At 42.5% G+C, this 26,668-nt stretch overlaps 2 protein-coding genes and 2 long non-coding RNA genes across 6 annotated transcripts; 2 read left to right on the forward strand and 2 right to left on the reverse strand.

Annotated features, from left to right (window-relative positions):
• Nucleotides 1–7,919: 7,919 nt before the first annotated feature.
• On the forward strand, nt 7,920–10,246 carry LOC139405775 (platelet-activating factor acetylhydrolase IB subunit alpha1-like). Of its 2 annotated transcripts, XR_011633909.1 has the most exons (3): nt 7,920–8,006; nt 8,780–9,091; nt 10,088–10,246. XR_011633909.1 is itself a non-coding variant. In XM_071148197.1 (2 exons), the coding sequence occupies exons 1-2, from the start codon at nt 7,950–7,952 to the stop codon at nt 9,038–9,040; spliced, it is 318 nt and encodes a 105-aa protein (XP_071004298.1). In that variant the 5' UTR covers nt 7,920–7,949; the 3' UTR covers nt 9,041–10,246. The 2 variants fall into 2 exon arrangements, 1 of the variants encoding a protein (XP_071004298.1); XM_071148197.1 differs by having other exon boundaries at nt 8,780–10,246.
• Nucleotides 10,247–11,404: 1,158 nt separating this feature from the next.
• On the forward strand, nt 11,405–14,862 carry LOC139405776 (uncharacterized). The gene is made up of 4 exons (XR_011633910.1): nt 11,405–11,585; nt 14,081–14,200; nt 14,402–14,479; nt 14,621–14,862. It is a non-coding gene; the product is annotated as an uncharacterized lncRNA (long non-coding RNA).
• A 432-nt stretch (nt 14,863–15,294) lies between these two features.
• On the reverse strand, nt 15,295–21,202 carry LOC139405777 (uncharacterized). Its single transcript, XR_011633911.1, has 3 exons — nt 21,089–21,202; nt 16,248–16,505; nt 15,295–15,842 (listed from the first exon to the last, which is right to left on the reverse strand). It is a non-coding gene; the product is annotated as an uncharacterized lncRNA (long non-coding RNA).
• A 1,195-nt stretch (nt 21,203–22,397) lies between these two features.
• Nucleotides 22,398–26,408, reverse strand: LOC139389746 (platelet-activating factor acetylhydrolase IB subunit alpha1-like). Of its 2 annotated transcripts, XM_071136676.1 has the most exons (7): nt 26,352–26,408; nt 26,101–26,131; nt 25,547–25,639; nt 25,290–25,379; nt 24,979–25,095; nt 24,634–24,756; nt 22,398–23,864 (listed from the first exon to the last, which is right to left on the reverse strand). In XM_071136676.1, exons 1-7 carry the CDS (start codon nt 26,357–26,359, stop codon nt 23,604–23,606), a joined length of 723 nt encoding a protein of 240 aa, XP_070992777.1. In that variant the 5' UTR covers nt 26,360–26,408; the 3' UTR covers nt 22,398–23,603. The 2 variants fall into 2 exon arrangements, with proteins under 2 accessions (XP_070992777.1, XP_070992784.1); XM_071136683.1 differs by lacking the exons at nt 26,101–26,131; nt 26,352–26,408 and adding an exon at nt 25,734–25,786.
• Nucleotides 26,409–26,668: the final 260 nt, after the last annotated feature.

Raw genomic sequence — 26,668 nt, forward strand, 5'->3', positions numbered from 1 at the left:
CCTTAGGATTGTTCAGCATGTCAACAACCATTTCAACATTTCAACACTACTTAGGCGTTTCCACATGAACAGGTGATGAGATAGATGACTCCCTTGGTCTTGCATGAGATGATACCCCTAACAGGGATTTTTCTACCTGTATGCAGGTGTCTGAAGAAGGATGTTTTTAATAGTGCTATTGCACTGTGCGCATGAGCCACATTTGTAGATCCCATTTGGAATGGGTGTCATTTTGTATACAAAACAAATGTTACTATGTGAATGAATGTCGCCGACAACCATCTAAAGGTAACTTCTATCGCAAACTGAATTAAGACGATACCCTAGAATTCCAGCATTCATTAATATCACATCCACAGTGGAAAGTTGTTTGGAATCAGGACAAATCACCAAAAAAGAAGTGGAATTTCTGTGTCAAATTTCCTAAGATACCAACTTTTTATACAGCCTCTAAAATACACAAACAAGTGTCTCCTCCTCCAGGTAGACCCATTGTAGCAGCAATCGACTCTCTGACATCCAACATTTCTACATTTGTGGATTACCACATTAAACCGTTGGTTGAGAATCTCCCATCTTATGTCAAAGACACTAGTCACATGATCTCATTGATAGAGGGCTTAGGAAGGATACCAGAGGGCACCCTGCTGGCCACTTTTGATGTGGAGAGCTTGTACACTAACATCCCACACACTGGAGGCTTGCAGGTGCTACAACACGTCCTTCAGCAGAGAGACTCTACCCTTGCTCCATCCAATGATTGCATCTTACAAATTACTGAACTGATATTATCCAATAACTACTTTGTATTTGAGTCAGACTTTTTCCTTCAAATTCAGGGTGTAGCCATGGGCTCCCCTTTTTTCCCCAACTATGCAAACATGTATGTGGGACAATTTGAGGAAGCACTCCTTTACAAAACAGAGACAAACCCCTACTTTCTCAAATCCTCCTATGGAAGAGATACATAGATGATGTCTTTGTGCTCTGGGAAGGAAGTCAGCAGGAACTAAATGAATTCCAAACTATAGTAAACAAGGGCTCTGAATACCTCAAATTCTCCATGCAGACTGATGAGAAAAATAAACTACCTGGATCATCAAAGAGAATGATGCATTACACACAGACTTACACACAAAGCCCACAGACACAATCCCTTGCTACGTGTGGATAGTATGCATCCCCTTCCCCTCAAGAATGGTCTACCATATAGCCAGTTAAGCATGGTTCAACGAATCTGTGGACACCAGACAGATTTTGACAGCGATGCAAAAAAAAATGACAGATACATTTAAAATGAGAGGCTACAAGTACAAAACTCTTGATGCTGCAATGATGAAAATATCTCAAAAACCAAGAGAGGAGTTACTAAAAACTCAGCCAAAGAAGAAAAACAACGCAACCGTCTTTTGCACCAAGTACACCAAGGGTTCAGAGAAAATGAAAGCAATCCTTAAAAAGCACTGGCATATTCTGCAATCAGACAACAAAAAATTGCACACCTCTTCAAGGAACCCCCACTGGTGGTCTATAAACTGGTCACAATATTGGAGATAGCTTGGTGAGCTCTGACCTGCCTCCTGAGCCCACTCAGACACTCACTCCAAATGGGATCTACAAATGTGGCTCATGCACACAGTGCAATAGCACTATAAAACATCCTTCTTCAGACACCCACATACAGGCTGAAAAATCCCTGTTAGGGGTTTTACAGTTGACCGGGGCAGCTCTAGCAGCGCACAAATTTGACTAACTGACTTCTTGGAAAGGTGGCATCCTATGACTGTGCCATGTTGAAAGTCTCTGAGCTCTTCAGTAAGGCCATTCTACTGCTAATGTTTGTATATGAACATTGCATGTCTCTGTGCTTGTCACGGATCCCTCCGGAACTTTTATCACGTACACCAGTCCCCTATTCCCACGGATTAGTATTTGTATATATGTGCCCTTTGGTTTCCATTGGGGGTCGATTATTGTTACAATGTCCGTTGGTGCGTGTGAGTACCTGTGCTGTGTGTTTTGGGGTTTCGTGCCCTTCTGGATTGCGCAGATGAAGACAGGTCTCGTCACTTGTGTTAATCATTGTGCGTGTTTGTTATTTAATCGAGGTACTCCTCGCTCTTTTGTTTTGGGTTTCTACACTGTGTGTTTTGTTACGTGTTTGTTTGGTCTTCGTCCCGTGCCATTTCATAGGGGTATAATAATTCAATTTTATACACCTGTCAGCAACGGGTGTGGCCTCATACACTAATTTGAAGGGGTGTCCACCTACTTTTGTATATATAGTGTAGCAAGAAGTAAGACCAATACAAAACATTTGACAATAACAAGGAGTCTTGAATCAGTGCACATTAGCAAAATAAAAGTGTAATCTACAATGTCGCTAACTATCCAAAAATGCAGTTGGGGTGAACACTAATCAATGAAGCTACGTGTGTGTGTAGCTATTCAACAATAGCAGCAATCTGAGTAAAATAGCACATTTAATTGGCACCATTTCCTCGTCAAGTGGCATGTGCAGTTTGACCATCTAGCTAGCCAGTGCGAACTAACTGTATACAGAGTAACGTAGTAGCTAACTAAACTTTCATAAGCAAACTTGCAATTACCATCACAACAATAAAAGTTTTTAGTTGGCGAGATTTAAAATTGTCACTATTTGATTGTGATATTTAATATTTTGTATAGTCTGTATTAGTTTGAAGAAGCTGAGCAGCTATCATGGTTTGTATCGGTGACTTGCTCTGTTATCTGCACATTGGCGTTATCCCTTTCCCTCATGAACAAACACCGGAAGACTCCAAAACTAGAAATGAGGAAGTACGCTACATTTTATAAGATGACACGCACGGTATTGAAGCAACGTGGGTAGAAGAGGAATATTGGGACAGGGACACAGAAAGGTGGATTTCTGAGGTGGAATGTAGGGGTAAAAAGAGGAAGAAGGGGTCAAAGAGAGTGAGGAAAGTAGAGGTTGGATTTGAATTTGAGGAAAATGGCGATAAAAATAGATAGGTCGTCAAAGATGATTGGTGTCAAGTGCAAACAGAGTGAGCCGTGCTCCAGACTGAGTTCTGGAGGTGAAATGGAAATGAACGAGGACGAGTTAAGTGAGGTGGAAGGTGTGGTGAAGAGCTCTGAGCCTGAGCCTGGCATTGATGGACATGATAAAAAAAATTATCTGGTCCAGTAGGAGTGACTCTTTTGGAGAAAATGGATCTTTGCCTTTTGGCGGATCCATTTGTGGTTTCAGGGTAGGTTGGAAAGGAGTTGGGTGCAGTTGAATCAGTGAACCTTTAGTGGACTTGTGATATTTGTTTGTGTTTCTTTGGACCTGAGGGAGCGGGAGCTCCATGTCACGCAACTTGGGTCAAGATCTGTTTCTTGCTTTGCGGTAATGAATAGGGCACCATTGAAAGGGGTGATTTATGGGGTAGTGTTAAGTGTGCAGGTGGAGCAATTGAAGTTGAAGATTCCTGGTGTTTGTGATGCCCGCCTTTTGGTGCGACGCAGACTCAATGGTGAGAGTGGTGAAACAGAGGAGTCACTGTCAGTCATTTCGAGTTTTGAGTCGGAGTTTTTACCTGTGATGGGTTTGGATTTCTGAACTTTAAATGTTATTAATAATTCGTTATAATAGAGACCTGAGGGGTGCCATAGCCAAGGGACTACATCAGAGGTTAATGGTGAATTGTAGGGGGAAGGTATATGGTGGGTGCAATTAAGCTTGGAATGTACTGAGTGTAGAGAAAGCGATCACATGTGGCAGGTATTGATAAGGGGAGAGAGCCATGGATTAGTGATGAAGGGGGTTGAGGTCAGGTCAGGTCAAGTTAAGGGAGAAAGAAAAGTTTATTGCCATATCACTTAGTTTCCTGCCTAGCAATAAAGATACAATGTTTAGCGAGAAGGAGGAGACTCCACCCAAAGTGGGGTACAAATACCACCACTATTGTAAACATGTTTTTGTCGATTCAGCTGTTCGATCATTTGGAAAGAATAAACTTGGTTTAAGCTTTCACAGTGTCCGTCGAGTTCTTTCTCTAATAAATAGAACACAACACCTGACAATGTCATGTTAGGATATATCCATTATCCTGTTAGAGCCTTTGTGCCAAACCCACTGTGTTGTTTCAGGTGCATCGTTTATGGTCATGTTCCAGCAGTGTGTAGGAGGGAGATTTCAAGATGTGGGAAGGGTTGCTGGAGGGTATCGGACAGAGGATTGTGTAGTTTCAGTGGATACAATTGTGTGTGACAATTGTAGGAGTGCCCATGTTGCTGGGGATCGGAAGTGTCCGGTGCGAGAGAGGCTGGTGGAGGTGGCCAGAAACAACGTAACGCAGAAGGTGTCATGCTGAGGCAGTGAAGAAATACAATGTGGACGAATGGAGCTTACATGGATGTTCATGTAGTAAGTAGGTCTACTGTCGGGGCACAAGCTTCTGATGGTCCTGGCATGGTTTCGAGGCCTGTTCAGAAATATTTCTCAAGGGACACTTTGATAATAAATAAAGTCGACTTCATAGCTTTTATTGGTAAGGCTATCAATACGACTCAGGTTGTAAAAGGCAGAAATGCCAGGTTGAAGGTTATTGTGGAGATGGCAAAAGAGATATTGGGAGTGACAGATGTTACTGTTGAAATGGTTGTTGACATACTGAACGATCCTAAGGATGGAGTGTTTCAGCATGATATAGATTAAGTTTAATGGGATAGGGGGATCTGGGGAGTTTTTTTGGGGGGAAGGGGGAGGTTGTGGTAGAAGTTAGTATGGATTTGTTTGTTTTTTAAATTTTATTTTAATGGTACAGAATTGGGGAGAACATAATTGATCGTACATTCCAGCACAGTAAGTGGCACCATGCACTTTAAACGTTTGTTTGCGGACCACCATGATATCATAGAAGAAGGTGTGGTGAGCTACTGTAACTTGATCCGGAGGAATACGAAGATGCGAGGAGCATTCCGTAAGCAACGACCCAATGGGCAGAGCTAGGCATGTTGGACTGGGACACATTTTAATATTATAAAAATATATAATTGTACAATGGGTCGGCCGTGGTTCTATGTAGGCTAGTTATGCTAATATACTTGAGACCAGTGTATTGCAGTTAATTTAGTCTTTGACTTAGTAAGTAAAATGTCTGTGAGTGTATTTGAGTATAAACAGGTAAACAACAATGAGTCCCAGACAGTTGGCAATGGAACAGGTATTCCCAAACTGACGTCGAGGGTACTCCAAATAAAAATGTGATTCACACATATATTTTTTTTAAATAATAACAATAAAAAAATATTCACATTTTAAAATAGTCCATTTATATTTTCCAACAGGGCTATACATTTGGGTGAGATTTATTTCTCGCCTGAGTAGCCTCGTTTCACTGCCCCCCAAAAAATTCAACCATCTAGTATTCGGCAAAATAACAACACAATGTCAAATACAGGTAGCCTCGTCAAATAATTAACATCCAACCACATTAACCGTTACTCTCTCACTGGAATTCCACTAACGGTCCATATGTAGCCAAACATAGCTGCTGCTCATTCCGTTTGCTCGAAAATTGATAAACGGTTAAAAAGAAGTAAGGCCTGCGTCCATAGAGATGCATACCAGCTCTACTGATAGTACTGTTACTACCAGCAGTTCTACACCTGCACCTGTTGACAACACAAGTTGTTCTGCGTCCATAGAGACACATACCAGCTCTACTGGTAGTACTGTTACTTCCAGCAGTACTACACCTTCACCTGTCAACGACACAAGTTGTCTGTTTCCACAAGCACATCCAATGCTAGCATCAGTAATTCTACATTTGTTGTTAGCCCAGCTAACATGGACACTGACAGTTGTGAATCTGATGCAGCAGACGAGCTATTGCCCCCTTACCGGGGAAAGCACCGAACAACAGACAGGGACGTTGGACCATCGAAGAGGTGCAAATATGATGAGAACTACATTGATTTGGGTTTCACTTATATTGGGAGTAGTGCCTTTCCTCAGCCACAGTGTGTTATATGTGCAAAAGTACTATCTCACAACTTGATGAAACCTCCACTCTTGCCCAGACATTTAGAAACAAAACATGCCCATTTGAAAAATAAGCCACAGGAGTTTTTTGAGTGAGAATTAAGACGACTTTTGAGTAGTAAGACATGTATAAAAGCAACAGATACCATTAATAAGAAGGGCTAGAAGAGTCTTATATGGTGATCTACCGAGAGGCTAGGACAGGCAAGCCCCATGCTACTGGACAACAGGACAGCTTTGTTACATCAAATGGACTTTGATGATTGGTATCTACTGATGGCGCAAAAGCCATGACGGGGAGACATAGTGGAGTGTAATGCTGTTGCTCCCAACACCACTTGGGTTCACTGCAGCATCCACCAAGTGGCTCTTGCTGCCAAGGGAATGCCTGACAGCTTGAAAGACATTTTGGACACTACAGTGAAAATGGTTAACTTTGTTAAAGCAAGGCCACTGAACTCTCGTGTATTTTCTGCATTATGCAATGATATGGGCAGCGACCATGTAACGCTTTTACAACATACAGAAGTGCGCTGGTTATCAAGGGACAAAGTATTGACACATTTTTATTAATTGAGAGACGAGCTTAAAGTTTTCTTTACTGAACATAATTTTCACTTGTCTGATGAGTATCTCACAATACTGGCCTATCTGGGTGATGTTTTTTTTCCGCCTGAATGATCTGAATCTAGGATTACAGGGACTCTCCACAATGATATTCAATGTGTGGGACAAAATTGAGGCTATGATTAAGAAGTTGGAGCACGATTGGGCTGAGCTCAGAATATCCTGACTTGGCAAATCGCACTGTTAAGACACTATTGCCCTTTGCAACCATGTACCTATGTGAGAGTGGATTCTCGGTCCTCACTAGCATGAAAACTAAATACAGGCACAGACTGTGTGGAAAATGATTTAAGACTGAGACTCTCTCCAATACAACCCAACATTGCAGAGTTATGTGCATCCTTTCAAGCACACCCTCCTCATTAACCTGTGGTGAGTTATTCACAATTTTAGATGAACAAATAAGGTTTTATATGTAAGATGGTTAAATAAAGAGCAAAATTATTGATTATCATTATATTATTACTTGTGCCCTGGTCCTATAATAGCTCTTTGTCACTTCCTACTTTGTTGTGACTAAAACTCACACTCATTTTTATGTTTAATAAATGTATTGTACTGTATAGTGTGTGTGTGTCAGGCTTACAATAAACGCAAAAAAAAAAAAACATTTGAGAGTGCACTGACCATTGTGCTGGAGGGGGTACGCAGCTGGAGATTGAATGTTTGAAGGGGTACGGGACAAAAAAAGTTTGGGAACCACTGTTTGAATAGAACATACCAGAGGGGGGCATTGTTTACTAGGCTGCCTATATTATTTGGATCATCTGATTACCACCAGTGTTTGTCATACATTGAGGTTATTGACAGACCAGTGGACTCCTTTTCCTAAAGAGATGTACGTATAGCATTTATAGAATGGCATGTATTTCTAAGTAGCAGCAACATCAGCCAGGGAAACTAATTGTTCTTACTTTGATAGAACATTTTACTTTGATAGATTTTTCTGCCTGTGGCGCTCTTTACCACTGGTGGTAACTAGTTGCACAAGTAAATAACAGCTGCTATGTTATTCTAGCTGACATACTAATGTTGTGTTGATGTGATCATACACTACTCATTGTTCAGGATTTAAACCCTAATGGCTGCACAGACCCATGGTACCAAGCCTGTTCCCAGGCCAAAAAGCACTTTCAGTATCAATCATTGAAAATGCTTTTAAATGAAGTGGTATGAATGAAACTGCCCACCGAGTTGTTGTTTGTGCCTCTGCCTCCACCAGGTTGTGGTGCTGTGGGTGGGCACCCATAATCACAGTCACACTGCAGAACAGATCTGTGGAGGCATTATGGCCATAGTCCAACTCATCAAGGACAAGCTGTCGAAGGCTTACACTCTCGTACTGGTGGGTTTTTCTTCCTCTTCTACCACATGTGACTTAAACCGTTGTAATGGGAAATGTTTGATTAATCATTTTCCTGTATGTGATTCACTGTTACTAAGTACTGATGTTCCTTCCTTTGACCTGTTCAACTGCCAGAATCAAATGTCTGCTAGTGTTGAATGTTATGGTTAAAGTTTGCTGAAAGACTTCGCAGAGGACACACTGATAATGTATCTGTGACAGTGTGATTCTGTAGCAGCTGATGTTGTGACTTCCTACAAGCCTCTCGGGCTGGTGTTTACTCAACACTCGGTGCTGCGGGATTATAGAAGTACCCTCTCAGACAAGCCCGTTAGACATTTCTCTTGGCTTCTGTTCTGGAGATGTTCTCCCTGAATTCTTGTAATAAACTGAAATTATTTAAATTCATGTGATTGACTGCGCTCCCATTTGTTCACTTGGAAAATCCCCTTTACAACCATTGACCTTTATGATAACCCAAACCTAAATTATGAACTGCATGCTTTATGGACTCCATTATCATTGCTAACTATATTGGCACGTTTGTCCTTTCCAGCATGGCAACAATGTGACTATCATGCACAGGAGGTTGGTGGGACCTTAATTGGGGAGAATGGGCTTGTGGTAATGGCTGAAGCTGAATCAGTGGAATACTATCACACACATGGTTTTCAGGTGTTTGATGCCATTCCATTTGCTCCATTCCAAACGTTATTATGAACCGTTCTCCACTCAGCAGCCTCCTGTGCTATCATGTATGTTTCCAACCACAGGGAGTGCTGCCCAGGGGTAAGATGCCCAACCCCCTGCGGGAGAGGAACGCCCAGGTCAACAAGCTGGTCAAGGATGCAGTGTCCTCTCTCCCCCACGCCTCCCTCCTCAATGTTGACCCCGGCTTTGTGCACTCGGACGGCAGCATCTCCCACCAGGACCTGTATGACTTCCTCCACCTCACCCCTCAGGGCTACCAGGCTGTGTGCCAGCCGCTACACGCCCACCTCAAGGGCCTGCTGGAGAAACAGGCTGAAAACTGAATACCAGCTGATGGAGAACTGATGGCCAATGACCCACTCACTACATCAGAGGTAAAATCCCTGGTCCTGGAGTGCCACAAGAGTACAGGCTTTTAGCACATTCACTGCTTTTAGAACACTTTTTAGTATTTAAGTATAGACTTTTGTTCCAACCCATGATTCAAATAATGATCTAGTCCTTGATTAGTTGAATCACGTTGAATGTTTTGAATGCTGGGCTGGAAGAAAAGCCTGAACTTAAAAGGCTTTCCAGAACCAGGGTTGGTAACCACTGCACAACTCTATTCTATGGGACCGTACTGTAACTTACCACCAAAATGGCTGCGTAGAGGACCGCTAAACACTAATAGGATCAAATATCTGTGTTAGTAGTCAGATTTGACCACTTATCACCAATTGAGATGTGATTGAGCGGATTTAAGAGATTGTCCTTTCTTTAGTTTCATTCTGTATTATGGATATCATGCACCAATATGTTAGGATCTGTCTTTCCTGGCTGATAGATACTTCATAAGAGCTTCCCCACAGAAAGGTTAGGAGAATCAGAAAACCTACCATACTAAAGGTTTGTTTTGTTTCCTCTCAAAATATCAACATTTCCTGTCTTTTTCTCCTCACTTTGAAAACATCTACAGTCCTATTGATCTGATTGGTTACTGATCTGATTGGTTACTAATAATATCATTTAAAATCCCTCAAATTGTGTCCCATATGTGTTTAGACACGGCGGCCATTTACGGTGACGATGCAAGAAGGCATCACTTGGCCAGTTGGCTCCACTGTTAAAGCATTACTTGTTTCCGGTATCTGTTTGCCACCGTTGCTTTTTGTTACTTGTGAAGATTTAGGCTGAATATGTCTTATTTTGGCTGTAGAAATATGGAGAATGAAGGGGAATGGTATGGTGTATTTGGAGTGAATGATGAGGGCATTTCAAAGTAGCGCTGAGACTGGTGGGTATTTGGCTTGGATATGACATGATACTGAGTCAGTGTGTATGGATGTGTTGTAGCTAGCTTATACTTGTCTTGCACTCTTTATTCAAAGGCAGTCACCTCACGAGACCCAAGACTCCCTATAAAGGCTGCATAGACTGTTTGTATATACTGCAAATGTAGTCCTAACTGCCTCTATCTTGAATGTTGATTGTGGAAAAACTGAATATGTGATGTCAAAATGCAATGCATTAAAACCAATGAAAGCTTACAGTATGCACGGACATTGGTTCTTTGTTTGCAGCTTCCAACCACTGATGTGTGTCTGCATGACGGCTCTGCAAAGAAAAGTTTTTAAACCAAAATAACAACCTTTAGCTGTATCTTGTCAAAATATCCAGTGTGTGTTCCAGAGTGTGTTTGATTGCTTAATGTACTCAAAACAATGAGTGCAGCGAAAGTTCACATGGAACACAACAATGGAGAGATGTATTGTATTGGGATGACCAAACAGTTTTATACCGGCATGTGATGATGTGAGCACATCCAAGATACTGTACCTGCATGTGTTGAGTTATGCCTGAGCAGAGAACCACAAGAGAGCTGTCTAGTGACACACAGCACTGTGATGAGACGTTGGACCTGCTCCTTCGTATGGTTGTTGGCAGTGTCAGTTGTCGAGAAGTATTTGTTTACTACTTCCACCTTACAGCTTCTAACATGCTGAAAATGGAAGCTCAAGAGACCAAGTGTAAATATCTGTTTTTAAGTTGGTCTTCAGAGATACCATCGACATGGGGATGAATGATCCAGCCAATCCAGCGTAGCGGTGTGGAGCCCAATACCATGACTGATTAATGGAATCCAGCAAGCACCAAACCGTTATGCCGTGAAAGAATGTTCATGTCCTGTGATAGTCAATGTGAGATTTGACTCTGTGCAAACAGAACTTCTCTAACCCTTTCACATAAATTGTCATTTAGTTTGCTCTAATCGCTTGAATGATGATCTGGGCAGCATATTGACCTATCAGATCAATGACGTTTTTAATTCCTCATTGTTTTGCTAAAGGAATATTTGATCATTGTCTTGTTTGCCAAGGAAACACAATCACAGTGTCTGGCTGACAGTTTCAAGCGGCCTTCAAGTCTTCAGGTGAACATTCTATTTAATTAACGTTATTTGTTAGTTTGCTCTGAAAGAAAGTATATTTATTGAACATAAGCCATGAAGGCAGAAGAGTGTTTTGCCATCACAGGTCAGTATCATGAAGGACTCTCATCCACCTGTCAGGCTGACTTCACTCATCAGTAACACTATGAGGTGTTGTTTTGGCCAACGTCCACTTTTTCCAAAACGCTTGGCGGATATAAAAGAATCCACAAGGCAGGTGTAGGTTGGGGCACACGCTTCATAGAACATGGCCCATTTTATCTCAGATTGAGACACACGTCTATATAAAGGGCTGAAGTAACTGCGGAGGTTAGTTGTTCATTCAGTCATAGCTGTAGAGATCATATTGCACATTCACAAGGATATTGTGGCCAGAGGAATGGGAATAAAGATGCTTTTGCTGTTCTGTGTATTGGCATTCACTGGCCAAGGGCAAGGTAAAGTATTGAACATTCTGTTTGATTTACTGTTGAATGTACTTGGCTTTATAATGTACAGTGAGTTATAGCAGGTTACACCTATTACAGCTGCTACTGATGTGCATCATGTGAGGTGTCTGTTAAAGAACTACATTTAGCTCTTAAGTCATATGGAGACTTACAGACATCTGCATTTTATTGTTTCTTTCTGATGTTTTGAGCGTTTCATGAAGCGTTGCAGACAGAGATAGCCATCTTATAGTAGTTGCATACAGACACATCTATCATACAGACACATCCATCATACAGAAATTTGCATTGTAGCTTCCGAGAATAATTTTGACGAATACACAGAGACGGTGCCTGAGTTTATCAGGAAGTGTATAGGAGATGTTGTACCCACTGTGACTATTAAAACCTACCCTAACCAGAAACCGTGGATAGATGGCAGCATTCGCGTAAAACTGGCAAGGTGACTGGGAACATGGCAGAAAACAAGCAGAGTAGTCATTTCTCCACAAGGCAATCAAACAGGCAACACATCAGTATAGAGACAAAGTGGAGTCGCAATTCAACGGCTCAGACACAAAACGTATGTGGCAGGGTCTACAGACAATCATAGATTACAAAAGGAAAACCATCCATGTCGTGGATGCTTCCAGACAAGCAAAGCACCTTCTTTGTCCACTTTGAGGATAACACAGTGCCCGCTAACAAGGACTGTGGGCTCTCCTTCTCTGTGGCCGACGTGAATAAGACATTTAAACGTTTTAACCCTCGCAAGGTTGCCGGCTCAGACGGAATCCCTAGCCGCATCCTCAGAGCCTGCCCAGACCAGCTGGCTGGTGTGTTTACGGACATATTCCAGTCTGCTGTCCCCACATTCTTCAAGATGGCCACCATTGTTCTTGTGCCCAAGAATGCAAAGGTAACTGAACAAAATGACGATCCCCCGTAGCGCTCACTTCTATCATCATGAAGTGCTTTGAGAGACTAGTCAAGAATCTTATCACATCTACCGCCCCAATAGGTCCACAGATGATGCAATCAACATCACACTGCACATTGCCCTGTCCCATCTGGACAAGAGGAATGTCTATGTAAGAATGCTGTTCATTGACTACAGCTCAGTATTTAACACCATAGTACCCTCCAAGCTCATCATTAAGCTCGAGGCCCTGGGTCTGAACCTCGCCCTGTGCAAATGGGCCCTGGATTTCCTAACGGGCAGCCCCCAAGTGGTGAAGGTAGGAAACAACACCTCCACTTTGCTGATCCTCAACACTGGGGCCCCATAATGATGCGTGCTCAGCCCCCTCCTGTAGTCCCTATGTCACCCATGACTGCGTGGCCAATCACGCCTCCAACTCAATCATCAAGTTTGCAGACATCACAAAACTAGTAGGCTTGATTACCAACAACGATGAGACAGCCTAGAGGGAGGATTTGAGGGCTCTGGGAGTGTGGTGCCAGGAAAATAACCTCTCACTCAACATCAACAAAACAAAGGAGATGATCGTGGACTTCAGGAAACAGCAGAGGGAGCACCCCCTTATCCACATCGACGGGACCACAGTGGAGAAGGTGGAAAGTTTCAAGTTCCTCGGCGTACACATCACTGGCAAACTGAAATGGTCCACCCACACAGACAGTGTGGTTCTGAAGAAGGCGCAACAGCGCCTGAAGAAATGTGGATTGTCACCTAAAACCCTCACAAACTTTTACAGATGCACAATTGAGAGCATCCTGTCGGACTGTATCACTCCCTGTTACGGCAACTGCACCACCCACAACCGCAGGGCTCTCCAGAGGGTGGTGCGGTCTGCACAATGCATCACCAGGGGCAAACTACCTGCCCTCCAGGACACCTACAGTACCTGTCAGGAAGGCCAAAAAGATCATCAAGGACAACAACCACCCGAGCCATTGCCTGTTCACCCCGCTATCATCCAGAAGGCGAGGTCAGTACAGGTGCAGCTTAGCTGGTGACCGAGAGACTGAAAAACAGCTTCTATCTCAAGGCCATCAGACTATTAAATAGCCATCACTAGCACACTAGCACAGAGAGGCTGCTGCCTATATACACAGACTTGAAATCACTGGCCACTTTAATAAATGGAACACTAGTCACTTTAATAGTTTGCATATCTTGCATTACTCATCTTCTATGTATGTACTGTATTCTATACTTTTCTACTATAAATTTGCCTATGCTGCGCTGACGTTGGTCATCCATATATTTATATATTCTTAATTCCCTTTACTTAGATTTGTGTCTATTGGGTATATGTTGTGAAATCGTTAGATATTACTGCACTGTCGGAGCTAGAAGCACAAGCATTTCGCTAAACCTGCAATAATATCTGCTAAACACGTGTATGTGACCAATTCCATTTGATTTGATTAGATATACATCCATCATACAGATTCATCAATCATTTAAAAATATCCATCATACTTACTGTACATATCCATTAGGATCAGCCTCTCTCTCTCTCGTCCTCTCTACCAAGGGATTCCTGAAACTGATGTACAACGTTCAGGTGTCAGTGAAGCTACAGTGGAGGACCCAGGGAGAGTTGGAGACCAGATCAACCCCCACAGACACCATGACAGACTGTGTGACTGTAAGGGTGAGTGATTACGAAGTCATTGATATTTGTCCAGTATGTATATTTTAAGGGTATACAGTAGTTTGTGATTTTCTTTTTACAATCCTAGCCTGCTTGTCAGTCTGTTTCTGACCGCCCATGATAGTAATATTTTTAGATGTCAAATAGTTGGCAGAAACTGAATGGCACTCAGACTAATACAGTTTACTTTGTGTCACTCAGGGAGGAGGAGAGAGGGTTTGAGTGGAGGCTGCCTCTGCCAGGAGTCTGCCAAATCCTACCGCAAGCCCAGGAAGGCCTGTAAGTAGTCCTGTGTTTCTGTAACACTAACAGCAGTACATTGAAGAGTTTCTACAATGCCTGTTACAGTGGAATCTCTCAAAGTCACCAATCTGTGTATCTCTCTCCCATCCCATTCTCTCCGACCTATACACAATCCAGTTGTGGAAATGTGCCTAAGGAAAGGATTCCAGAATCAGTGGAAATGCCAGAAGATCATGAAAAGAGTAGAGAGGTCAAAGGGTGACCTAGGCAAAAACTTCATGAGTATTCCAATTTAAAGAGTTGATCTTTAATAACTTCTGTATTAACCTTGTAACCATGTTTTGTAATCTCATGTTGCTCGCTCAAGAACCATGACTGTTTTTGTTTATAAAAAAATATGATATAATTATAATCCTTTGAAATACAAATTTTTAAAAACAAGTTTCACTATGTGTGTGGATTAGTTTCCAATGTATTATTTTAGCATTTTAGCATTAGACTTCCTGTTTCCTTTTGCGTGTAATTGTGCCACTCTAAATCCCTCTGTTACTGCTTCATTAAATCCACATTTCTTCACAGCGATTTTGCAGATAAAGAAATCAACCAAGATTGCACCATTCAGTAGGACATGGGTGAAAAGACAAAGATGAATTTAAGACAATAACTAATGAAGAGGAAATATGAACATAAGACAACCCACGTTTTACATAAACACAAGTTTAATGTATTATCGTTTTGAAACATTTAACCTTTAAGGTATTTATAAGGTAAATAAACCTGAATTTGTACTTGAACTACAGAGTTTACATACATGATCAAACGCAGAACACAGAAAGGCACTCAGTGAATGGACTTCAGGGCAATAGTCACAGTCACAAAGGCAGTGAATATCTAAGAACATTGAATTCAAAACATAAATAGGCAGCGCAGCTGAGCAGTGGATGTTTGCCCCTTCAATTACCATGTTTGTCGACCAGTTTTCAAGATTTTTGTTTTTAAAAAGAATATCAGTTTATAGAGATGATTGACATAAAAACACACTGTAGAGGTGGGTTCTATTCTAAGGGGATAGACCTCTCCCATCTGACCTCTTGTGGACTCTTTCCTCACAATCTAAAAGCATTGGAAAGGAGCTGAGCATACTAAACCCAGCCCTATGGTGACAAGAGAAGGGGCAATTACAGTATTGACAATACCACTTATTCCTATCCAGTCCTTTTTCAGATCTGCAAGGGGAGTCAGTGAGGGTAGAGGGAAGGGAGTGATTGGCTGCCAACCAACAGACATGCAGTGTGCTTACTGTGGTGGTCTCAGTGGTTGATCAGAGGCAGAGAGAGAGCTACAAGGCCCATCAACATCAGACCACCAATGGACTGGAATGGAGGGACAGGTGAATGGCCTGAGCGAGAAAGAAGATTGGGAGAGAGGGGAAACAAAGAGGTCGGGAGAGGAGGAGGACAAAGAGAATGGGAGAGGAGGAGGACAAAGAGAATGGGAGAGGAGGGGGACAAAGAGAATGGGAGAGGAGGGGGACAAAGAATGGGAGAGGAGGGGAGGCAGGGAAGGAGAATGAGTGAGTATGTTAAAAATAAATATACAGTGTATACATCTTCTTGATTCCTGTCTGTACCCCCCAGTTCACCAGATGTCTGTATTGCATTTCCCTGATGCATGAAAATGATCCTTGCACAACACGTACGCAAACTAGAACCAAATTAAATTCTACATAATAAAAACAATATTGTGACATTTAATTACTCATTATATACCACCTAGGTCTTACTATAACAACCTACCCACTTACCAGTAACATCCAGACTAATGGTCTTGGACATTGAGATGTTAGTTAGACGGTTCTTGGCCACACAGGTGTATATCCTTGCATTTTTCAAGGAGGCACCTACAGCCATCAAAGAACCAGTCGCCGGCAATGATTGGTTGATGTATTTCCACCAGTACTCACTGGTCGGCCGGGAGTCGGCTGAGCACTTCAGATTGGCAGTAATTACTGAGCCAATCACCACTAATCCTGGGCCAGAGATGTTCACACTCAGAGGGCCATCTACAGAGAGAGGTTCAGAGAAGTGGGGTCATAATCCTAGGGACATCCAACTCTGACAGGGAAGAGGTAAGGGGCATGGGATGTTTATGAGGGGGAACACAGAAGGAGAAGGAAGTGTGCAACCTTAAAAAGGGCACTTACACAACCAAAAGGAATGTACACTAATATCAGACATGGGAACTGTTCAGATTTTGTGTAATTATATGACATGAAATACAACACTTGTTACATGAGCAGGCAGCACATTTAGGCACTGAATAGAGATTAGTACAATATCCCACTGTTCCACTCAGCTCTCATGTTGTGATGGTGTTATCATATGGTGCCTGTTCTCTCCCTCAGGGCTTTATGTTGGTTAATATGACCTCTTACCCTCAACCTGAGAGCTTTGTAATACAGCATGTGGGTACTTATGTTGGTTTCATAGAATAGCTGAGTGTCTTTCGCATGACCAGTTTGCTCCTCTATTCATGCTCCTCTGTTGAGCAGTTAGATAACAACAGGCAGTGGTCTATGGCACTGCATCTCAGTGTAAGAGGTGTCACTAAAGTCCCTGGTTCAAATCCAGGCTGTATCCGGCCGTGATTGGGAGTCACATAGGGCGGTTCACAATTGGCCCAGCCTCGTCCGGGTTTGGTTGGGTAGGCCGTCATTGTAAATTTTCCTCCACTGTTCATCAATCAAACCTGATCTGGCATAGACACATAGGTGTGCTCAGGTGTTCACTGATAGGGACCCGTCCCCACAAATTAGACAATTCTACAGGTGTTGACCTGGGAGAAGTGAAAGGCATGTGTTTTTGCCTCCCGGGTGGCGCAGTGGTTAAGGGCGCTGTACTGCAGCGCCAGCTGTGCCATCAGAGTCCTGGGTTCGCGCCCAGGCTCTGTCGTAACCGGCCGCGACCGGGAGGTCCGTGGGGCGACGCACAATTGACCTAGCGTCGCCCGGGTTAGGGAGGGCTTGGTCGGTAGGGGTGTCCTTGTCTCATCGCGCACCAGCGACTCCTGTGGCGGGCTGGGCGCAGTGTACGCTAGCCAAGGTGGCCAGGTGCACGGTGTTTCCTCTGGCGCATTGGTGCGGCTGGCTTCCGGGTTGGATGTGCGCTGTGTTAAAGAAGCAGCGGCTTGGTTGGTTGTGTATCGGAGGACGCATGACTTTCAACCTTCGTCTCTCCCGAGCCCGTACGGGAGTTGTAGCGATGAGACAAGATAGTAGCTACTACAACAATTGGATACTACGAAATTGGGGAGAAAAGGGGGTAAAATTCAAAAAAAAAAAAAAAAGGCATGTGTTTTGCCTTGTTACACAAACACTGCCAGGAATAACAGAGGGAGATTTCTCAATATTTGGGAAAATTGTGAAATGGGGATGTCAATGTTATAGGTACTGTATGCTATAACATTACGTTACAATATCACAGACACGATATGTATGATACTTGATGTACAGTATGTACCATTCTATTCTGTACTTGCTGACTACATTATAAACATTTAACACATTTTGTTGTCATGGTGTTTTGAAAAAGAGCCCTGTTCCAAAACAGTAAAACTGTCGTCAGAAAATATATAGACTTAAACGACACACAATTAAATACTATAGAAGTAATCCTATTTATATATATGTTTTGTTTCTAATTGATCTGTGAAAATATTTGTAATGATTCTTTACTACAATGCCATTGCCACAATAAGGCTACCTACTGTATCAAAGTGTGAAGGAGACAGACAGGAGGGATGAAGGGGGATAAGCAACTCGGAGATCACACACATTCTCTGTCACCATTTGTCAATCAGATTTCCCTAATTGGTCATTCACACCATGAAACCAAGGAAAATGTTTGCAGGGGGGGAAAAAAACTAAATATTAGATCTCTGTTCTAGTTTGTCAGGAACAAGTTCTAAATGATGGACACTGGCATATAAAGATACATTAGCTTGTTTCCTGAGGTATTTGGGTAGGGGGCTGGACCCCAAAATACTAATATAAAAGAGTAGGAGCACTCATAGACCACCTAAGCACAATGTGGGAGACAAGAGGAAGAGTCCCACATGTTCTTCTACTGGCTTTGATACAAGGTAACATGTCTTATTTTTCAATAATACAAGTAACTCAGGGAGGTAAGTTTCAGTTTCATTTACTATGAATTCACAAGTCCAGAAGATGGAGAAATGAAAGTGTAAGAGACATTAAAAAACAAATGTGAATTTAGTAATTACAACTTGTACTAAAGTGGATACAGTTTAAGACTAGATAGTTTAAGACTAGATCGTTTTTTTGTTTTTTTTGATTGAGTACCTGTTTATTGTATTTGTATTATATCATTTCCTAAAAAATTACAAAGTTGTATTTACCAGGTAGACTCTAACAAATGGCCCCAAAATATTGCATGTTAAAGACTAGTGACCATAAGTTCATATTTGACTGTGATAATATCACTTCAAAAACAACTCAAATTCAACTAATGTATATCTTAATCGGAACTGATTAGATGGAAGAGGAACAAAAGTGGGTACACCCTGTTGTGTTCCAGGACCAGGATTGTTGACCACTGGATGCTAGAGACCCATCTTTCCACTCTTCTCCAGGTGTGCTGAGCTCCAGCGCTGTGAAGATGCTTCCCTCTAGGAACCCGGGCTGTGGGGGCAACACGATAACCTTGATCCTGTCTCCGGCCACTCAGATGCAGAGCAGCAGCTGGGCTGTGGGGGATGCTCAGATCCTGACCTGGTCGGGGCCCAGCAGGCCATGTTCCCGAGCCACAACGGTAGGGCCTCGGTGGACATCAGCACGGGAACTCTGACCCTGACCTCCATTAAAGTGGTCGACTCAGGGGTCTATGTGGTCCAGAGCACCAGCCCTCAGCTCACAGCCACCTCCACCCTCACTGTGATAGGTGAATCAGAGACATCAGCCCAGCTCACTATTAGATTAGTTAGATTAGACAAATAATATCCTGAAGGCCCTGTGGGTCTTCAACATGAATACACCCCTGTGTGTCAACAAAAAATACAGTGGGAAAAAGGTACTCGGGCAAAACAGGGTAAAACAGGGTGTGGGTACCTCCGACAGGGCAGTAATATGTAACAAGTAATATCTAACGATTTCACAACATTTACCCAATACACCCAATAAGTAAAGGGATGGAATTAAGAATAAATAAATATATGGATGAGCAATGTCAGCGCGGCATAGACTAAGATACAGTAGAATAGCTTTGAATACAGTATACACATATGAGATGAGTAATGCAAGATATGTAAACTATTAAAGTGACTTGTGTTCCATTTATTAAAGTGGCCAGTGATTTCAAGTCTGTGTATATAGGCAGCAGCCTCTGTGCTAGTGATGGCTGTTTAACAGTCTGATGGCCTTAAGTAAGAAGCTGTTTTTCAGTCTCTCAGTCCCAGCTTTGATGCACCTGTACTGACCTCGCCTTCTGGATGATAGCGGGGTGAACAGGCAGTGGTTCGGGTGATTGTTGTCCTTGATGATCTTTTTGGCCTACCTGACAGGTAGTGTAGGTGTCCTGGAGGAGCTTTGTATGCTTCTCTGTGTGTGGAGTAATGGTAATCTAGAATTTTTTTCCATCTGGTTGCACATTTAACATGCTGATACAAATTAGGTAAAACTGATTAAAGTTTCCCTGCATTAAAGTCCCCAGCCACTATGACACTGCCTCTGGTTGAGTGATTTCCTGTTTGCTTTGTGCACCAGCTGTTGTTTCCAAATATACACAGACCACCCCCCCTCGCCGGAGTGTGTTGTTCTGTCTAGCGTGTGCAGCGTATAAATCCCATTAGCTGAATGTTTTCCGTGTCGTCATTCAGAAACGATTCGATGAAACACAAGATATTAGTTTTTGATGTCCCGTTGGTTGGAAATTCGTGATCGTACCTCGTCTAATTTATTGTCCAATGATTGTATGTTGGCAAGTAACATTGATGGTAAGGGCAGATTTCCCACTCGCCGTCGGTGGATCCTTACGAGGCACTCCGCCCTGTGTACTCTATACCTGATTCTCTTTCTCTTGCCAATGAAGGACATTTTGGCCTTGTCAGGTGTCAGAAGTACATCCTGTGCGTCCTGCTTGTTGAAGAAAAAAATCTTTGTCTAATCCGAGATGAGAGGTCGCTGTCCTGATATCCAGAAGCTTTAATGCCGTAAGATACTGTGGTAGAAACATTATGTACAAAATAAGTTACAAATAACGTGAAAAAAAACATAATAGCACAATTGGTTGGTCACCCGTAAAACGGCTGCCATTTCTTCTGGCGCCATCTATCCTATATGTCTGTACGGTGGATATTTCTGTATGATGGATGTCTGTATGCAACTACTATAAGATGGCTATCTCTGTCTGCAACGCTTCATGAAAAGTTCAAAACATCAGAAAGAAACATTCAAATGCAGATGTCTATAAGTCTCCATATGAGTTAAGAGCTAAATTTAGTTATTTCACAGACACCTCACATGATGCACACCAGTAGCAGCTGTAATAGGTGTAACCTGCTATAACTCACTGTACATTATAAAGCCAAGTACATTCAACAGTAAATCAAACAGAATGTTCAATACTTTACCTTGCCCTTGGCCAGTGAATGCCAATACACAGAACAGCAAAAGCATCTTTATTCCCATTCCTCTGGCCACAATATCCTTGTGAATGTGCAATATGATCTCTACAGCTATGACTGAATGAACAACTAACCTCCGCAGTTACTTCAGCCCTTTATATAGACGTGTGTCTCAATCTGAGATAAAATGGGCCATGTTGTATGAAGCGTGTGCCCCTACCTACACCTGCCTTGTGTTATATACGCCAAGCATTTTGGAAAGAGTGGACGTTGGCCAAAACAACACCTCATAGTGTTACTGATGAGTGATGTCAGCCTGACAGGTGGATGTCTACGGAAAAACACTCTTCTGCCTTCATGGCTAATGTTCAATAAATATACTTTCTTTCAGAGCAAACTAACAAATAACGTTAATTAAATAGAATGTTCACCTGAAGACTTGAAGGCCGCTTGAAACTGTCAGCCAGACACTGTGATTGTGTTTCCTTGGCAAACAAGACAATGATCAAATATTCCTTTAGCAAAACAATGAGGAATTAAAAACGTCATTGATCTGATAGGTCAATATGCTGCCCAGATCATCATTCAAGCGATTAGAGCAAACTAAATGACAATTTATGTGAAAGGGTTAGAGAAGTTCTGTTTGCACAGAGTCAAATCTCACATTGACTATCACAGGACATGAACATTCTTTCACGGCATAACGGTTTGGTGCTTGCTGGATTCCATTAATCAGTCATGGTATTGGGCTCCACACCGCTACGCTGGATTGGCTGGATCATTCATCCCCATGTCGATGGTATCTCTGAAGACCAACTTAAAAACAGATATTTACACTTGGTCTCTTGAGCTTCCATTTTCAGCATGTTAGAAGCTGTAAGGTGGAAGTAGTAAACAAATACTTCTCGACAACTGACACTGCCAACAACCATACGAAGGAGCAGGTCCAACGTCTCATCACAGTGCTGTGTGTCACTAGACAGCTCTCTTGTGGTTCTCTGCTCAGGCATAACTCAACACATGCAGGTACAGTATCTTGGATGTGCTCACATCATCACATGCCGGTATAAAACTGTTTGGTCATCCCAATACAATACATCTCTCCATTGTTGTGTTCCATGTGAACTTTCGCTGCACTCATTGTTTTGAGTACATTAAGCAATCAAACACACTCTGGAACACACACTGGATATTTTGACAAGATACAGCTAAAGGTTGTTATTTTGGTTTAAAAACTTTTCTTTGCAGAGCCGTCATGCAGACACACATCAGTGGTTGGAAGCTGCAAACAAAGAACCAATGTCCGTGCATACTGTAAGCTTTCATTGGTTTTAATGCATTGCATTTTGACATCACATATTCAGTTTTTCCACAATCAACATTCAAGATAGAGGCAGTTAGGACTACATTTGCAGTATATACAAACAGTCTATGCAGCCTTTATAGGGAGTCTTGGGTCTCGTGAGGTGACTGCCTTTGAATAAAGAGTGCAAGACAAGTATAAGCTAGCTACAACACATCCATACACACTGACTCAGTATCATGTCATATCCAAGCCAAATACCCACCAGTCTCAGCGCTACTTTGAAATGCCCTCATCATTCACTCCAAATACACCATACCATTCCCCTTCATTCTCCATATTTCTACAGCCAAAATAAGACATATTCAGCCTAAATCTTCACAAGTAACAAAAAGCAACGGTGGCAAACAGATACCGGAAACAAGTAATGCTTTAACAGTGGAGCCAACTGGCCAAGTGATGCCTTCTTGCATCGTCACCGTAAATGGCCGCCGTGTCTAAACACATATGGGACACAATTTGAGGGATTTTAAATGATATTATTAGTAACCAATCAGATCAGTAACCAATCAGATCAATAGGACTGTAGATGTTTTCAAAGTGAGGAGAAAAAGACAGGAAATGTTGATATTTTGAGAGGAAACAAAACAAACCTTTAGTATGGTAGGTTTTCTGATTCTCCTAACCTTTCTGTGGGGAAGCTCTTATGAAGTATCTATCAGCCAGGAAAGACAGATCCTAACATATTGGTGCATGATATCCATAATACAGAATGAAACTAAAGAAAGGACAATCTCTTAAATCCGCTCAATCACATCTCAATTGGTGATAAGTGGTCAAATCTGACTACTAACACAGATATTTGATCCTATTAGTGTTTAGCGGTCCTCTACGCAGCCATTTTGGTGGTAAGTTACAGTACGGTCCCATAGAATAGAGTTGTGCAGTGGTTACCAACCCTGGTTCTGGAAAGCCTTTTAAGTTCAGGCTTTTCTTCCAGCCCAGCATTCAAAACATTCAACGTGATTCAACTAATCAAGGACTAGATCATTATTTGAATCATGGGTTGGAACAAAAGTCTATACTTAAATACTAAAAAGTGTTCTAAAAGCAGTGAATGTGCTAAAAGCCTGTACTCTTGTGGCTCTCCAGGACCAGGGATTTTACCTCTGATGTAGTGATTGGGTCATTGGCCATCAGTTCTCCATCAGCTGGTATTCAGTTTTCAGCCTGTTTCTCCAGCAGGCCCTTGAGGTGGGCGTGTAGCGGCTGGCACACAGCCTGGTAGCCCTGAGGGGTGAGGTGGAGGAAGTCATACAGGTCCTGGTGGGAGATGCTGCCGTCCGAGTGCACAAAGCCGGGGTCAACATTGAGGAGGGAGGCGTGGGGGAGAGAGGACACTGCATCCTTGACCAGCTTGTTGACCTGGGCGTTCCTCTCCCGCAGGGGGTTGGGCATCTTACCCCTGGGCAGCACTCCCTGTGGTTGGAAACATACATGATAGCACAGGAGGCTGCTGAGGGGAGAACGGTTCATAATAACGTTCGGAATGGAGCAAATGGAATGGCATCAAACACCTGAAAACCATGTGTGTGATAGCTGAATCAGTGGAATACTTCAGCCATTACCACAAGCCCATTCTCCCCAATTAAGGTCCCACCAACCTCCTGTGCATGATAGTCACATTGTTGCCATGCTGGAAAGGACAAACGTGCCAATATAGTTAGCAATGATAATGGAGTCCATAAAGCATGCAGTTCATAATTTAGGTTTGGGTTATCATAAAGGTCAATGGTTGTAAAGGGGATTTTCCAAGTGAACAAATGGGAGCGCAGTCAATCACATGAATTTAAATAATTTCAGTTTATTACAAGAATTCAGGGAGAACATCTCCAGAACAGAAGCCAAGAGAAATGTCTAACGGGCTTGTCTGAGAGGGTACTTCTATAATCCCGCAGCACCGAGTGTTGAGTAAACACCAGCCCGAGAGGCTTGTAGGAAGTCACAACATCAGCTGCTACAGAATCACACTGTCACAGATACATTATCAGTGTGTCCTCTGCGAAGTCTTTCAGCAAACTTTAACCATAACATTCAACACTAGCAGACATTTGATTCTGGCAGTTGAACAGGTCAAAGGAAGGAACATCAGTACTTAGTAACAGTGAATCACATACAGGAAAATGATAAACCGTTGTAATGGGAAATGTTTGAAGTCACGTGGTAGAAAATAGGAAGAAAAACCCACCAGTACGAGAGTGTAAGCCTTCGGCAGCTTGTCCTTGATGAGTTGGACTATGGCCATAATGCCTCCACAGATCTGTTCTGCAGTGTGACCGTGATTATGGGTGCCCACCCACAGCACCACAACCTGGTAGAGGCACAGGCACAAACATCAACTTGGTGGGCAGTTTCATTCATACCACTTCATTTAAAAGCATTTTCAATGATTGATACTGAAAGTGCTTTTTGGCCTGGGAACAGGCTTGAGACCATGGATCTGTGCAGCCATTAGGGTTTATATCTGAACAATGAGGAGTGTATGATCAACTCTAATGTAATGTACTAACGTGTTGTCTGTGTATATACATACCTTTGGGCTGATGTGGGCCAACTCTCCATTGCTCAATCTCCACAAGACGTGCTGTGTTTCGTCACCACCCACCCCAAAGTTGAGAGCGTGGAGAGGGGAGAACAGCTCTCGCCACACCTGACAAAAACAAATGAACACAATACCAGCATGTCAACTAGCATAACCTAGCAGCTAACATGTCTTCTTCTGAAATAACAAGACTTGTAATCAGAAAATATTCAAATGTGGCAAATTATGTTAGCTAAAGTTCCAACCAACAAATTATACCAATGTTTGCAGTCCCATTACAGCTGTCAGGATAGAGAGATTACCTCAAACTGGTGCAAGAGCTGGACAAGAGAGTCTCCTACAAACAGGACATCAGGTTCCTTGTCCTTGCTGTTAGACACAAAGTGGTTATGCTGTAGGCAGAAGGAGAGAGGAAAGGGGATACCTAGTCAGTTGCACAACTGAATGCATTCAACCGAAATGTGTCTTCCGCATTTAACCCAACCCCTCTGAATCAGGACCCCAGAGGAAATTGACAATATAGGTTACTGGGATTCTGAAATGGCAGCAGGATACACACCAAAGACATCCATCTGCCATCTCCCTGGATGTCCACACAAGGAGTGGGTGTGGCGGCGGGGTTGGAGTCTCCTGAGCTCATCACTTTGTCTGTCTAGTGTCAGAAAGAAACAAAGTGAAAATCAAGGCTTGGTAGATTAGAGCAGATGGTTGGATGCTTACTGTGTGTGAATCAAAAAGCAACTAACCACGGGTAGCTAGCTGGGTCACTACAGTAGAGTAGTGCAAAACAATTCCAAGTGAAATGTGTAACCCTATTCACAAATGGACGTGCACTGGCACATATTATGGGGCCTAATAATAATAATAACGATTGCAGTAACTAATACTTTAGCACAAATACACCAAAAACACGAGGATTCGTTAGTCATATGTCAAGCCAGGCTACAGGAATAGTCAGCTAGCTATACAGTAGCTAGCTAGCTAATCATAAGGTTAGCATAAAGTGCTACGAACCAATGATGCATTGGCAATGTGGTGCATCAACGTACAGACTTTTTCATATTAATAGGTGTGGTTGCTGAATAGCTAACAGGTATTACTGTTTTACAATACCGTAATTGAGGTTCGGGCTGCCTGATAGTTCCTGAAAGTAAAATTTCAAGTCACTATAGAATGTACCATTGACCACGCATAGGTGAGCTACTTCAGTAAAATATTGTTGTTTTTTCCAGTCTAGTGATATGTAAGCGCATACAATTAGTACTGTATATGAATACTTTCATAAAAACACGTATTTTCACTAAAATATGGCAATCAAAGTGACTGCCAAAGGGAATTATGGTTGCGGATAAACTGTAGCCTACCTCCTCATTTCTAGTTTTGGAATCGTCCGGTGTTTGTTCACTAGGGAAAGGCGCGCCGCCGTAGAGCAAATTTTACATTTGCGTCATTTAGCGGACGTTATTATTCTGAGCAATAGTGCTTACATGTTCATACTTCTTCCCCCCCGGGAATCGAACCAACAACTTTGGCGTTGTAAGCGCCATGCGCTACCAACTGAGGTACACGGGACCAACTAACTGACAGACCATGAGAGCTTCTCAACTTCTTCATTCAAACATATAACTTTACAAAAGACTGCGATTATCGCCGAACTCTCCCGCGTCATGTCATTAATCAA

The sequence above is a fragment of the Oncorhynchus clarkii genome, chromosome 3 (assembly GCF_045791955.1).
Source record: "Oncorhynchus clarkii lewisi isolate Uvic-CL-2024 chromosome 3, UVic_Ocla_1.0, whole genome shotgun sequence".
In the NCBI taxonomy this organism is placed as follows: domain Eukaryota; kingdom Metazoa; phylum Chordata; class Actinopteri; order Salmoniformes; family Salmonidae; genus Oncorhynchus; species Oncorhynchus clarkii.